Raw genomic sequence first — 14,540 nt, 5'->3', positions numbered from 1 at the left:
TAATGGATACTTAAATGATCAGATATTTGATTATCTCTCATTTGTGTACTTTCAGACTTGTGTTCATTGTTGTTCTCAACAGAGCCAATTATAGGAAACAGACAGTTCTTACGCTTATCATTTTTGGTCGACTTATTTATAGTACTAGATTACTGTTTGTGATCACTCCATGACTGTTACAGTTTACCGTACACATCTTGATGATAATTCTATATAAATAGATAAATTAATCCAAACCCTGAAATCATAATTTTAAAACTTCATTTTCTAAGTAGCCTATCCTGTTTATCCAGCGGCTCCCAGCCTAAGATATTTCTTGATGACTGATCTAGTCCCTTCTACCATTTACAGCTATTTTGATATCGTCTAACACCGACAACCAACTCTTCCAATTGCGTGTCTTATTTGGTCGGCAAGCTTTCCATGAAAAGATCGACCCATCATCTTTATTAGTTCCTTACATATGAATCTGAATACATTTTTCTGTTGTCTCATTCAACCCTCCATACACTATACAACAAACCTCAACCTCTTATTTTCCCGTCAAGTTAGCAGAGCCTAGCCTTCATTTACATGCCTGCATCCTTGGTTTACAAGAACCTCAATTTCACTTCTACCTTTATCTATTATGGTCCGTTCTACCTTTTACTTTTACCTTAATTCATTTTTTTGTCATATTTTCTCAAATCTTCTATCTCTGTTAATATGCACTCTGTCCAGAATTGCATACGTGAGCTCTTATTTGATCATCTACTATTTCCCGTTCAACATTTTTATCTCATGTGTCGTGTTATGGCACAAAATACTTATTATGCTCTTTCGTGTAGATACTGGCCATATACAGTACTAGAACCCACTATCTGTCTTTAATACCGTACATTTTTGTCTAATTTTTCATCTTTCTCAGCGTTGATACTCAAGGTTTCTTTGTCAGTAAATAATTCTGCGACCACAATTGTTCCATTCATTTTCTGCCTCCCTTGAGTATGCTATGAAAAAATTGGAAATGGTGCTTAAGGAAATAGTGAGAAAAACTGTTAAAATCAATATCTGTCAGTATGGTTTCATGCACCAAAGATCAACTTTAGTAATCTAAGTAATAAGGCAACTAAACTAAAAGTACCGTGCAAACAGGAAGAGATTATACTGTACCACATATCTGTAAATGTTGAAGGGGATAGATAAAGACTTGATGAGAGTTTAGGCAAAAAGTGCATGACTTACGATAGTGGATAAAACTCATTTAAAATATACAACGAATGACAATAAATGATAAACAGGGAAGCCATTAAAGGTTAAATGAAAGCAGTGTTCTTTCCCTGTAATCCAACTTCTCTTTTACCAGGTAACATTCAGAATGACAGGATAACCCACTAACTGGTAATGAAAAAAACTTCATTTGTGAACTTTCACTAAAACTACTTAAATGGATGACTGGGAACAAAGTAGGTGAATTAAAAATATGTTTGTGTGATGAAGATAAAACAAAATAACTACACGAAGTGACAATCAGTACAAGTCTATGAAGCTGGTACCTTATAACTTACAAGCTGGCTTTACAAAGAATCGGGGCCTTACCTGTTGGGAACCTGAGGATCCATAAGCTTCAACCTTTTCTGTATGGCCAATTGCTCATTCCACTACAATATCTCATTAAATTGTAAGTCTCACTCTAACATTAACATACAAGAATTTGAAAATGCTACTATTTGTGTTCTTAATGAACTGAAACACACACAGAATTCGCGGGTTAAAAATTAAAAATACAATCAAATTGTAATGCCACCAACCGTGCTAAATTGTAAGCAATGAGCTTATAAAACAATTTCAGTGAAATGACTGAATATAGTTCACCAATTGTAACTCTGTTCTCAAAGGCCGACATCAATAATGCAGTGTGTTCAACAAAGCCTATCACAATCACAAAAGTCTCACTTCCCTAAAAGATCTATGATGCATCAAATTGCCTCAATTTAAAAGGAGAAAAGCCCAGCCACATTCCATGCAACTGGTAGCATCTACATTGCTTTTGCACGGCTCTCCCATAATTAACGTTTATCATTAGTTATTTGTGCTCTTTATTATGCTAGAGTCATGGACTGGTCTGTGATGTTCTGGTTGTTTTTTACTATTTTTGCAAGTTTTCTTTACACAGCATCACAAAGGGACCTACTCTCAGATTTTTTGGGGGTTAACATTAATGAATTTTACATCCTCTGGTTGTTTTTGCACTTGAAGAAGCCTAAGTTTTGAGTCGAATAAATATCTTTTGATTCTCTTCTAGTAAACGACATACAGTACTCCCTTTACAAAGTGCAGCTTTTATTACTGTCCTGGAGAGTCGCTCTTTTGGGTCAGCAAGTAGTTATTTGTGCTTGCACACGCTTCCTCTATGTGTTCGAGCTTTTTCAGTTGTTCATTCTTTAGTTGGGCTTATTAGTATATTCTTTCTGAGTCGGTAAGAATTATTTCTGTGCTTCAAGATTTATACCCATTTGCATTTTCCAATATGCAGTTTTTTATTAAGGGAATTAATTTTCAGTAGACCAGCCTTCCCTTTCCATGGCAGCCACTGCCAAGGATACTCCTGGCTTTTTTCTCTAGCTCCTGTTATTTGGTCACTTTCAGATATCAACACTATGAGAGGTTCTGCAAGAAATGAGTCATCAATTAGGCCAGTGCTCTCTTAGCTTATGGGATTTCCTTGACAGAGGATGTTGCATGAGATTTGTTATTTCAGTATTTCTCCCAGTTGTACAGTACCTTCCTCTTTTACATTTGTTTGATGTCATGTAGGTTGTCAAAAGTAACTGTTCAACAAAAGGATGGCAGCATTTGACTGACTTCTGGATCAGGTTTGTTTCCTAAGTCACCACTTCAAATGTTTCACTAACATTAAATAACAACTGCATAGGATAAATATTTCATAATCAAAAGTAATTCAGTAAAAATGCTTTTATTAAAAATTACATATGAAGCATATTTCTTCCTTACTGCTGAATGTACTTTACTGGGTGCTGGGACCTCCATCCATTGCATGAGGCAGTCTACATAACAAAGACCTGCTTTGAATAAATGAGTCAAGAGTGTAGATTAAACTTTTATGAGTAAATATTTAAAAAATAAACAACCAATTTCAATCAACCTATGAAGAATGAGTAACACGACTTAGCAAATTTAACAAATATCAAATACTGTAGTATTATCAATGACCTTTAGAACCTCCATTGTACAAACTTCCCTCCTTAAAATTTCCACGAACTCAGTATGGAGAAAGGCTACAGAAGATTAAAATGATGTTTGTGTTCTCAGGATATAAGCACCACAAATGGGCAGCCAAAAGTTACCTTATGATAACAGAAATGCCACAATTAGAGAATACACTACAGAACTGAGTGGGGATCTAAAAGATGTGGTTAAGAGGATATTTTTGGAGGATATGTCATTAAAGAGAGAAAACATGAGGAAGAAGCAGAACTGGAAATCCATAATACCCACGAAAAGGATCATGAAAAATTAGTTATACTGTACTTCAGAGCACTGGAAAAACAGGTAGATATAATAATGATGGAAAAATAATTATAATTTTGATTAATGTAAAACCTAAAAAAAAAAAATAAATAATAATATTCTTTTGTTTCTAAAACCTCTGTCATTGACGTTTTGACTCTTAAAAAGAGTGAAGTTATCTCAGAAAAAAACTTGGTATTGGTTGCTTAGCATCCAGCAGCTTAATATCCAATTACAGATGCATTTCTGTTTTTATATGGTTACATTTGACTTGAAATTAGTATTCACCCAGGCTGGGCCCACAGCTATCGAGAGCTGGCAGTTGTTCAGCAAGTGTAACACTGTAATCTCATCTAGGAAATGTAAATCAAAGACAACAAATGCAGGAATCTGGAAACTGTAAAGGAAACTAATGAGAAGATCCAGTTTGTGGGCACATGGCTACTATAGACAAACTACAAAGGTTAACGTATTACCATATGCCAATTAAACCACAGAGGTGAAAGTAATACAGCACCTTGTAACAAGTAAATTACAGAGGTGAATGTAATACCATATAACAACTGTAACAGTCAGTGCTAGAGATGTTCAGGCCTGCTAAAGGGAGTTTTACTGCTGTGAACACACACGAAGGCCTCATGGTAAACAGAAGTCAGGCAATAAGAGAGCTATGGTGAAAGTGCTGACCTGGTCGGAAACAGAACATTTCTGTTTCCTTGGAGACTTGTGAAGAGAAACCTCCCAACTGTTAGTGAGTCAGGTGAAAAACAGCTTTAGATATCAAAGATTAGATAGTTTGGGCATGGGACAATAAGACAGGAAGAGAATCAGTTACATAATTTATGGACATGAAAAGGCAGGATGATGTCCAGTCAAACTGGAACATGGAGAAAGGATACACGTGAGGACTTGAACAACAAGAAAATTCAAGGAGAGTGCACGAGATAGAATGGGGAACTCGTATCTAATCCCAAAGGGAAAGCTTAAAATAAAAACAATAATGACAGCTATGTCAGTATGAAGTATGTCATTACCTACCAGTGCTGGGGTTCTCCTTCCTCATAAAAGTCCACAGATGCTTCAGTCAAACTGCAATGTTACAGGGATGCTAAACATAAGCACCTGGATACCTCAGGGAATTCACTTCGGTCCAATTCCTTACACATTTTAACACGTTTTACTCTAAAGGAAAAGAGGCAGGTTGAATTTAATAAATACACAACTGGACAAATACATTCTATGAAAATTCAAAATGTACTGTACGCTTAAGGATGTCCTTGCTTTGGTATGAAGTATTAAAGTCTCACTTGAATATATAAAAATTTTCATATTACTTTACAGCATAATGAATTTCAAATATCTTATTTTGTGTCTCTTAAAAAAAATCTGAATATATAAACTGGGATTTTAGGATTCAAAGCACAAAAATATGTGTCCTCCAGTGTGGTCTTCTAGTGGTGACTCTCATCTCAAATTCTTGGACAGATATGTCGTCAGTCAAGTTTATCTGGCCAACTCCTAATGTTGACTTGTGGCATAGGTGTAGTGAGTTCATTATGTTTGTTGCATAAAGTTTAATCTGACGACAAACACCCTCTCAACTTTTCTTTACCTGAACTAGCTGTTTTTGCTCCCATATATTTGAATGAGAAGCAAATTCAATCCTGTTCTCTGCTATTACCTGAATTTTAGATGTATCTTTTATTTTCTATCACCCCATATTTATTTATTTATCTATCACTTTTTCCTATAACTTGTCTCTCTCTCTGCAAGCTGATTTCCCTTTGGAGACCTCTTGGGTTTATGGTCTATTGATTCAGTCCATAAAGGTTTTCAGCTGAAGATTTAGAGGAAGAAAGAAAGAAACAGAATACCATAATGGATTAATGGATGGATGTCTCTGTGATGAAGATGACAAAGTCAGGGAAAACAACAGAACAAGTATCACATGTACCATTGCTACCACAGGGTCCAAAGAAAAGGCTGTCCTGTGTGTTGCACCCACGGGGAAAAAAAACTTGAACATGATACTTCTGTTTATTCACTGTTTTAACTAAGAATAATTTATATACTTCATTCAAGGTAATATACAGGCATAGCAATTGTTCTCTAGCATATGCCCTTCCTTTTGGGGGGTTAGGATAGGCCTATCAAAATGTAACCTTTAGCCTCTAACATGCACTTTAGAAAAAAAAATTAGTATCTTCGACGCTGGGAAATACAGTACAGTGTAACTTTCCTACATGATAACTTTCTAACTTAATTTTTAAAGGAAATCAACTGTATTACTTTTATATTTTTTCATTATTAACTTTACTGTGAGATAAAGTAAAAGGGTATTAAGTACCAAGATTATACCACAGACTAGTTTTTATGCTAGCTTCTCAAAAAAAAGTTGGGAAAAGGCCAACCAAGACCCCTACCCCCAAAATACTGACACAGTTCTACTGTGCCTCCAAAGGGGTCATCAATACAAATGCAGAAACCGTAAGGTAAATCATTCAGTGACAGAAAACTGTCTCTGCCTCCGATGGCAATTCAAGATATGGTAAAAGATGGGATTTTATTATTTGTATATATTAATTCTGATGGGTTTTAAACCTTACCTTTTTTCCTGGAAGACTTCATTTCTTCTTTTACAAGTCTGTAGGCCTCATCGAAAGTTAATGGATGTTTCTTTTTCTTAATATACTAGAAAAAAAGAATGAAAATTCAAATTTCAGTAACTATGTATACTACAAAGTATTGGTGATAAAGACTACACAGATAATTAAGTAACAAAAGTAAAATGCAGATCCATTGTTAGTCGAGTGATAGATCAACAACTGACTGCTTATGCAACCCTCATTTTCCCTGTAAAAAATCTACTACAATATCCTATAACCACTTACAATCTGTCTATAATCTTTTAATTTCATTATTTATCTTTTGTAAAATCTCATAGAATTATCATTTCCACACATATGCAGTACCTTATTGTAGTGTGTCCGCATTCCAGGGCAAAGATTTTCAAACAAAATCCCAAGAAATATCAGATCACCATACAAACTGTGGCAGTGCAAATGCATGATCACTACATCACAGTGAAAAGCAATGGGCCACTATTGCCAACTTCAAATAAGAAAGGTCTTCAAGTTCATGCCACACTGTAATCAGTTTATAAAAGTTTTACTTATATTAAACTAAGTTATTAGATACAATCTCACAGTCACATAAGCACACAGTTGCATCTGAAGGCTGCTGTAAGAGGCTTTCTTCTCACAGTGGTGCCGTTGGAAGGAAAGTCACCTAATAATTTAAGGTCGCTTGCTAAAATGTTGTTAGTGACATCATCTGCGAGTTCAATTAGGATTTGATGAGCAAAGGATTGGTCAAGTAGATTGTCTAAACTGAAGTATGATGGCTACCCCTCTGTGACGAATGTATAGGCCAGACTTGTGATTTAGAAAATACACAGGAAGATATTAGGTCAAAATAAAAGAGACAAGCAGATTACAGAAAGTAAGAATACTAATGCTAGCCTAGATGACTGAAGATTGTATCCCAGCTGACCTTCCTCTATCCTCTATCCTTCCTGACCCTATTTCTTCTGCTACTGCCCATCAAGTTCCTCCTCCTGACTCCCCAGGGGTTCAAGCTCCTTTGACTAGGGAAGTAAATATCCTTAAGAAAATGGTGTCAAAAATGGCTCGTATGATGAAATTCTGAATAACTCTAATGACATAGGTCCCCTTCATAATACATTAACTGTTTCAAGTTCCATTTTCAGGTTGAATCTGAGAGAGCCCTCCAAAGATCTAATGGATCCTGAAAGGCCTTCTGCATGCACTGCACCAAACATCCATGGAGTAGACTTAAAAGCGGTATCAGAAAACTGTGTGGTATTTAACCTTACAGGGGGAAAGGCAAGAATTTGTCCATATTCACTACTATTTTTGCATTAAAGAGATTTAGGTATAATAGGGACTCAGCTCTCTGTTTTGGCCTAGACTGTTAATTTTTAGAGGAAAGTTCTTTGATGAGAATCTAACATGAAATCAGCGCATATTGGCGCCAAAAATCACTGATTTTCGTCGCTATACAAGCGCCGAAAAACTGGATCGCCAATAACTGAGCCTGCTGATAACCGTGGACTGCCTGTACAACAATTGTGTACACCTCATTAAAATTCTACCTAAAAGCCATTATGTCAAGAAAAAATCCTGAGTAAACATGACAAAAATAGCAGTAAAGTATGGATTTAAACACCACTGAAGTATAATTTAGTTCAAAAATGATAAAAACATTTTATATTGTATCTGAATGAACGGTAAAATACTGGATATTGGGAAATATATACAATACTATTGGAAAATAAATACTTTACACCAATCTACTGCAGAAAATACTATAGTTAACTTTCATGCACAGCTGCTCAAACTTTGTATGTAATATTACTGTACTAAAACTGTAAGATTTGGGAGATTATTCTTAGAAAGCATGTACGGTACAATATAAAACTACCGATCAGATTTCTTGCATGGGATGCTATAGTGGTTTGTGTTACGAATTTTGAATGTCAATCTTATTTTACATTACAGTACATTAACTTTGTAAATTCTATTAGTGTAAAAGTTTTTTTTTTTTTTATTTAGGTCTGCTACCTGTAGGTTGCAACCCACAAATGTGCCCTCATAGGAAAGTGGCAGCTACTGACTAATGTAGAATATATCTACGACAAGGGTGTCAAGATTTAGCACCTGACAGTGAGCAGCAGCTACTGACTTCGAGGAAGCATTGTAAGAGAATTTTGTCATTTGGAGAGAAAGGAGATACTACACAGGTGGTTGTGTTTAAAGGCTCCATCATTCAAGTCTGATGATGCCTTTGTGTCAACAGATTGCCCCCTCAAGTGTGGGACTGTTTTAAGTTACAACAGTACAGTGTTACCTGGAGTATATCCATCACCAAAACCTCAGTGTAAGCATATTTGTAAATAAATTTTTAGTATAAACAATATTATAAGTAGTAGTTGTTAAGTGCGTGTGGTTGTATAACTGAGTGTATATCTTGTCAATAAAGTTAGGTTTCAAAAAAAAAGCTTGATGTAACCCTTTGAACACCTCCATGTATCTACTGCCATTCCCTCTAGTTTCTTTATAATTAGATGTCTGACTTCTTTAATAATATCTTGTTCCATCTGCAGCTCTCATTTAATAAACATATAGAAACATGAACTTATAATGCTTCACTAAGAATGAAAGTAACATATAGAAATCCAATGGATACCTAAATTTTTACATTAGCAACAAGGTTCCAATCCATGTCACAAACCATTTCAGTGTCCTTCAAACTTGTATACCGGTAAGATGAAGTAAGAGTAGCCGTGTATGCATGATATAAAGCTTGTTGGCTATCCATGAACTGCCTTGTCAATGCCACTTGCTGCCTCAAAATGTCATCCACTCCCACAAATCCACTTACAGATCCCCAGCCTACGGACAAACAATGAATATTAATACTTATCATTAAGAAAAAAATAAACAAAAAATACCCTCATAACTAAAAACAATGTATCTAAGCTACTTCTACTGTTTCCATAAAATACAGTAATTGTAACCTATTACAGGCCGTCCCCGGTTATCCACAGGGGTTCCGTTCCGACGGTGTGACAAGCGAAAATCGCTGATAACCGAAAATCAGCGATTTTCTGATATCGGCACCTCTGTTAATATGTATCAGCGCCAATACGCGATTGTCGGTGCCGATGAGCAGAAAAATCGCCGATTTTCGTTGCTAGACAAGCACTGAAAAACTGGATCGCCGATAACCGGGGACTGCCTATACTGGATTTCACAAGACAATGGTCTTTGATTCGACAAGTTTGGAAAAGTAAGATGATTTTTTAACATTCTTTATACAGTACCTGTACTGTAGAGCCAAGTACTGTCATAAAACCTTTGGATGTAAAAAATCTGGCAACAGCTGCTTACTTCTGTTGAAATGCTCTTGAATATGGTCTTGTAAGTGACATAGTAGGGTAAGTGCAAATTTTTTCTCTGTGACCTGTATTGGTTTGTGATGGTTACAATATATGTTTTAAGTACTGTACCAAATTAACCTTGAGCACATCATTTTCTCTATCATTTTAAGTGACCAGCTTGTTAAAAATGAAGGTCCATAGCTTTTGCTAGGAACTTTGCCTGATTTGATTATTGGTAAAACTAGGTTTGTTATAACTAGCCACATTACCATTCTTTGAAAATAGTTTCTGAATCTGAAGTTGACTGTCCAGAACTCCCAGATCCCTATGTTAAGTAGTTTGATAGCTCTAAGTCATTGAGAGTAGATGTCTAAATAGCAGCAAGAGTCCTCCCATCAAAGCAGCTGCTCAGGCAGTCATAAATGGATGGTTTTTGGACCAGAGTAAATAAATTTTTTTAATTATATTTTTTGTATGGATTCATACTTTATGAGGTAGTTTGCCCTTCTCCTGATTCAACAAAGTCTGCAAAGTGGCCAAAAAACCACTGATATGACAATTTTTTACTGATAGCAGGACTTTAGAGTCCAGATCTGCAGATGGCAAACTGGATTCTTCTGCCTGAATATAGCAAGAAAGTGAGGCGAGGTACCAGACTGGTTTAATATAAAAGAAAATCTATTTCTTTCAAGACATTCTTTATACAGGTACAGCCAAGTAATATCGTAAAACTTTTGGATTTTAAAAATATTTTAATAGTCATTTATAACCAGTTGCAACACTTTATTCAACACGAGTGTGTAAGTGACATAGTGGCTCAAGTGTAGATCTATTTTTCTGTGACCTGTATTGCATTGGGATGCTTATATTATTTGTTTAAAGTACCATGTTACCTTGAGATCATCACTTATACCATTATATGAACAACTTGTTAACGATATTGGCCTACAGTTTAATGTATTACCGTACTAAGAACTGAGCCTGGTTTGGTGATTGGTATAACTAGAATTGTTATAACTAGGCATGTCACCATTCTTTGGAAATAGTTTCTCAGTTCGTCAGCTGTAATATTGGAGTAAATAACTTTTGGCTAAGTGAAATAGATATTTGCTTGAATCAACAGTGGTGTATTCTTGACCTGGAACTGTGATACACATGAAGAAAAGGCAAATTCTGATTCTTCAATGGTAAATCAATTATCATGATATAGATATCTGGCTGTTTGAAAATTTATCATCACAAACTATGTTATTTCTTTATATTCATGGAAATATCTACTTAGATTTTATTCACTGCTAATATACACAAAATGTTTCCGAAGTATACTGGGTGGTGCATAGGGATCATGAACTACCTGTTTATTTAAAAGTAATCTCTCTTGTATCCTGATTAATACAACCAAGGGCCTGCCAAATAACAGAAATTTCTAGATATGATATGGTTGAGATACGGCAACTTTGTGCTCTTATCCCCCATCATGTTAATACCAAATTACCATATACCACAAGCAGTCCCCGGTTACTGGAGGGGTTCTGTTCCGACAGCTTGATGATAAGCGAAAATTGTCAGTAACTGAAAATCGGCAATTTTCGGTGCTTATCTGCGCCAATAACTGGAGATCAGCGGCAATACCTGATTATCGGTGCTGATAAGCGGAAATCGTCGATTTTCGACACAGAAAATCGCTGAAAATTGCTAATTTTGTCGCTAGACAAGCCCCATAAAACCAGATCGTCAATAACCGAGCCCAGCGGTAACCGGGACTGCCTGTACACTGAATATGCTTATAAACAACAACTAACAACTTTAAACTGAAAACTTGACGTTATACCAAAATGAACTACCTTATTGTACCATATCTGTAATAAGATATACATACACTACATGCCTATAAACAACACAAAATACGGTTACCACCTGTACATTTAGTACAATATGCTACTCTACTGCAGAATATTTATGCTAAACATGATTTATATTTTTTCTTATTTACCGTATATTTTTGTGTATAAGATGACATTTAGATAAGGCAAGGTAAAAATTTATGACAAATTTTCATGAATTTATCTCATGTCTGTAGTATAAGATGAATGCTAAATTACAAAACCATCTGTGTATAGGTAATGGGCTGCCCTAGAGCTTATACAGGTACCCATATACACAAAATGGCCCTAGTGCCCTTGGGATCATCAGTTTGTTGAGACCAGGCTGAGCACTGGGACGTAAGAAAGGCTAAAAACAGAAAAAACCAAATAATAATACTGCTATTGACAACAAGAAGGGTAGCACTTGGTCAGGCTGTTGCCAGTTCGGCAGACTCATGACATATGTGTTGGTTGGTGGATGGATGGCTGAAGGTCCAGGTGCTGCAGGTTTGCACAAGAGTGCTCCCCTCTTCTTTAGTGAGGAAGGCAGGGTGTCTCTGGGGAGCATCACAGACCATGACATTGGCATCATATGACTGATAGGTTTGTTATGAAAAAACTTATATGTCTACAGTGCATCAAAATTTTCTTTTCTGAGGAAACTCAAGGATCCTCTAATTATCAAACAGTCTTACCTTCCATTGATCTTGGATGTAAAAGTGGAAAAGGACCTGCTGCTGCAAGTGAACTGTGCTGGTGACTACGAACCCACCACCACGGATACATGTACGGACCTGCATCCTGTTAAGCAACGCTCATGAGTTCAAAACAGAAACCAAACTCAAATAATGCATAACACTCCAGTCTGCATTTATTTCTTTAATTTGAAAATCTTCCAGAACCAAATACTGTATACAGTACCAATATTGGGACTCAAGTAAAATTCATAACTCTTTTAATGCCTCCCCTTACTAAATACTATATGGGTATCTTAAATTGTTCTTGAAAGATGAGGCCTCTTATCTGGACTATCTCAAACCTACAAAATATAATTTTCATTATAAATTTAATTATTTGAATACTTATCTACTGTTAAAGTTAGCTTTATCTTCATGGCTTTTGGTGCGATTGGCATTTGATAAAAAAAAAATCAAAATGAGCTTGGCTAACCTGCTTGGACTGTCACTGTAGTTATCTGTTTTCCTACCAGATGGTGCTGGAATGTTTACTTTCTTGTAATACTTCTCCATGACCACCCACTAAGACGTGGGGAGGCTGCATGGGTTTCAACTTCTAACAGTAGGTAAGTATCTAAACAATTTTATCATGAAAATTATCATTACTTAGAATGAATCTTACCTACTGTTAAAGTTAGCTGAATGAATCTTACCTACTGTTAAAGTTAGCGACTATCACATTGAAAAGGGATGGTGGGTTAGTACAGCCAGAGAAACAGGGTTCAGCCAAGCAAACTAAAAGCTTTTTTTAAAAGGGGAGCGAGTTTCTCAACATTCCTGCTTGATGTGTGATCCATACTGATAAGTACTGTTGCCAGACATTGGAATCACAACAGGGTGTAAGGTCCTCGTGGCGAGACTTGTCAGAGGATCCTTACAGGGAAAAAAAGACTATCTCGTAGAGTACTGGTGACTCCTGTGCCTGATTTGAAGGCCCATAACTGACAGTCCAAAACTAAAGACAACTACCACCATCAGATAAGGTGTGCTCATATACACCAAAGGTGCACCTTCATGCTCCCAAAATTCAATAATGGGATTTCTAACAAATAACAATATGATAGAAAGCAAGGTTACTACGGTATCGTATTCGGTTTAGGAGAGAGAGTCCCCGCATCAACGAAAGGACTAAGGGCTTAACACCTCATGCTAAAAATGATATTTTTATGATAAAATAAGGTTTTACTTATACTTACCTGGTAGTTACATATAGCTGTCGTCTCTGACGCGCGGCAGAATTTTAAATTTCGCGCTAGTGCTAAAAACACCTAGGTGATCCCTCTACCAGCGCCCTCTATAGGTAACAAGGAACTATCCCAACAATGTTCTAGAACCCATTAAGTTTTAAGCCCACTTGACATGAGAGGGGAGGTGGGCGGGTTTACTCATGTAACTACCAGGTAAGTATAAGTAAAACCTTATTTTATCATAAAAATATCATTTTTACTTATAGGACTTACCTGGTAGTTACATATAGCTGATTGGCACCTTTAGAGGGGGTGGGATCATGTCAGCCACATATATTGTTAGAAATCAAAAACATGAATTTTAGTTCCTTACCTTGAAGGATTGCTGACTCAGTGGTTACTGCCTCTGTAGTCTGCTTATCCCTCGATTGTATAGACAGGATATAAAGGATCCGGGTGTCAGATACAATCTGTTAGTACTTGCCGTAGAGGACAACGCCGTGACGGACAAGACTTAGTATGCCCTTGCTCTGGGCGCAGAACCAAATTAACAATAAGGGATCACCTCCATCACCAAAATATAAAATTAAAAACTTTCAACCATAAAATTAAAAGATTGTAGGTACTCCTAAACCAACAACATAGTACCTACAAACGACGCAACCAAACTCAATTTCCAACTTCAAGGAGAAAATGTTAGTCGGATAGGGTTGCCCCTCTTTCTCCCTCACCCACCACCGTGTCAGTAACTACTAAAGGCCCTAAGGTACTGCCATTGTCAAAATCAGTCTTCAATTCTGACAAGTAATGCGATGCGAAGATCGACTTACATCGCCAAAATGTAGAATTCACAATCTTTTGCACTGAGAGGTTGTGCCTGAAAGCCAAAGAAGTAGCTACAGCTCTTATCTCATGTGCTCTCACTTTCAGAGTTCCCGTGTCCGAGTCCTGACAATTCACATGGGCTTCTGAAATAACTTCTCTTAAGAAGAAAGCAAGAGCATTCTTAGAAAGTGGTCTTGACGGGTTTCTCACAGAACACCACAAGTTCTCCGAAGAGCCCCTGATACCTTTTGTTCGGTGAATATAGAACTTTAAGGCTCTCACCGGGCACAACAATCTCTCTTGTTCTCCTTCTCCCACAAGATCTGAAAGGCTCTTAATGCTGAAAGACCTCGGCCATGGTCTGGACGCATCTTCGTTCTTCGCTAAGAACCTAAGAGAGGAAGAACAAACAGCTTTTCCTTGAGAGAAACCAATAGTTTTGTCCAATGCATGA

The 14,540-nt window shown here is 36.6% G+C and overlaps 1 protein-coding gene across 9 annotated transcripts in view; it reads right to left on the bottom strand.

Annotated features, from left to right (window-relative positions):
* Positions 1-2,940: 2,940 nt before the first annotated feature.
* LOC136828953 (micronuclear linker histone polyprotein-like) overlaps positions 2,941-14,540 on the bottom strand; it is a 28,733-nt gene continuing 17,133 nt past the window's right edge. For 2 of the 9 annotated variants that reach the window (XR_010850264.1, XR_010850268.1), the window contains exons 4-8: positions 12,033-12,138; positions 8,824-8,984; positions 6,117-6,201; positions 4,549-4,692; positions 2,941-3,065 (exon numbers count right to left, since the gene is read on the bottom strand). Coding sequence is in view for 3 of the 9 variants with exons in the window: in XM_067087341.1 (XP_066943442.1) it covers positions 4,688-4,692; positions 6,117-6,201; positions 8,824-8,984; positions 12,033-12,138 (357 nt within the window). In the remaining 6 variants the exon portion in view is untranslated. Of the gene's footprint in view, positions 4,693-6,116; positions 6,202-8,823; positions 8,985-12,032; positions 12,139-14,540 lie in introns of those variants that run through there. The other 7 variants (XR_010850263.1, XR_010850267.1, XM_067087341.1 and 4 more) reach the window with 5 other exon arrangements.

The sequence above is a fragment of the Macrobrachium rosenbergii genome, chromosome 43 (assembly GCF_040412425.1).
Source record: "Macrobrachium rosenbergii isolate ZJJX-2024 chromosome 43, ASM4041242v1, whole genome shotgun sequence".
Classification (NCBI taxonomy): Eukaryota; Metazoa; Arthropoda; class Malacostraca; order Decapoda; family Palaemonidae; genus Macrobrachium; species Macrobrachium rosenbergii.
Note: the sequence above shows the minus strand (reverse complement) of the source record. Positions and strands in the feature narration are given on the sequence as shown.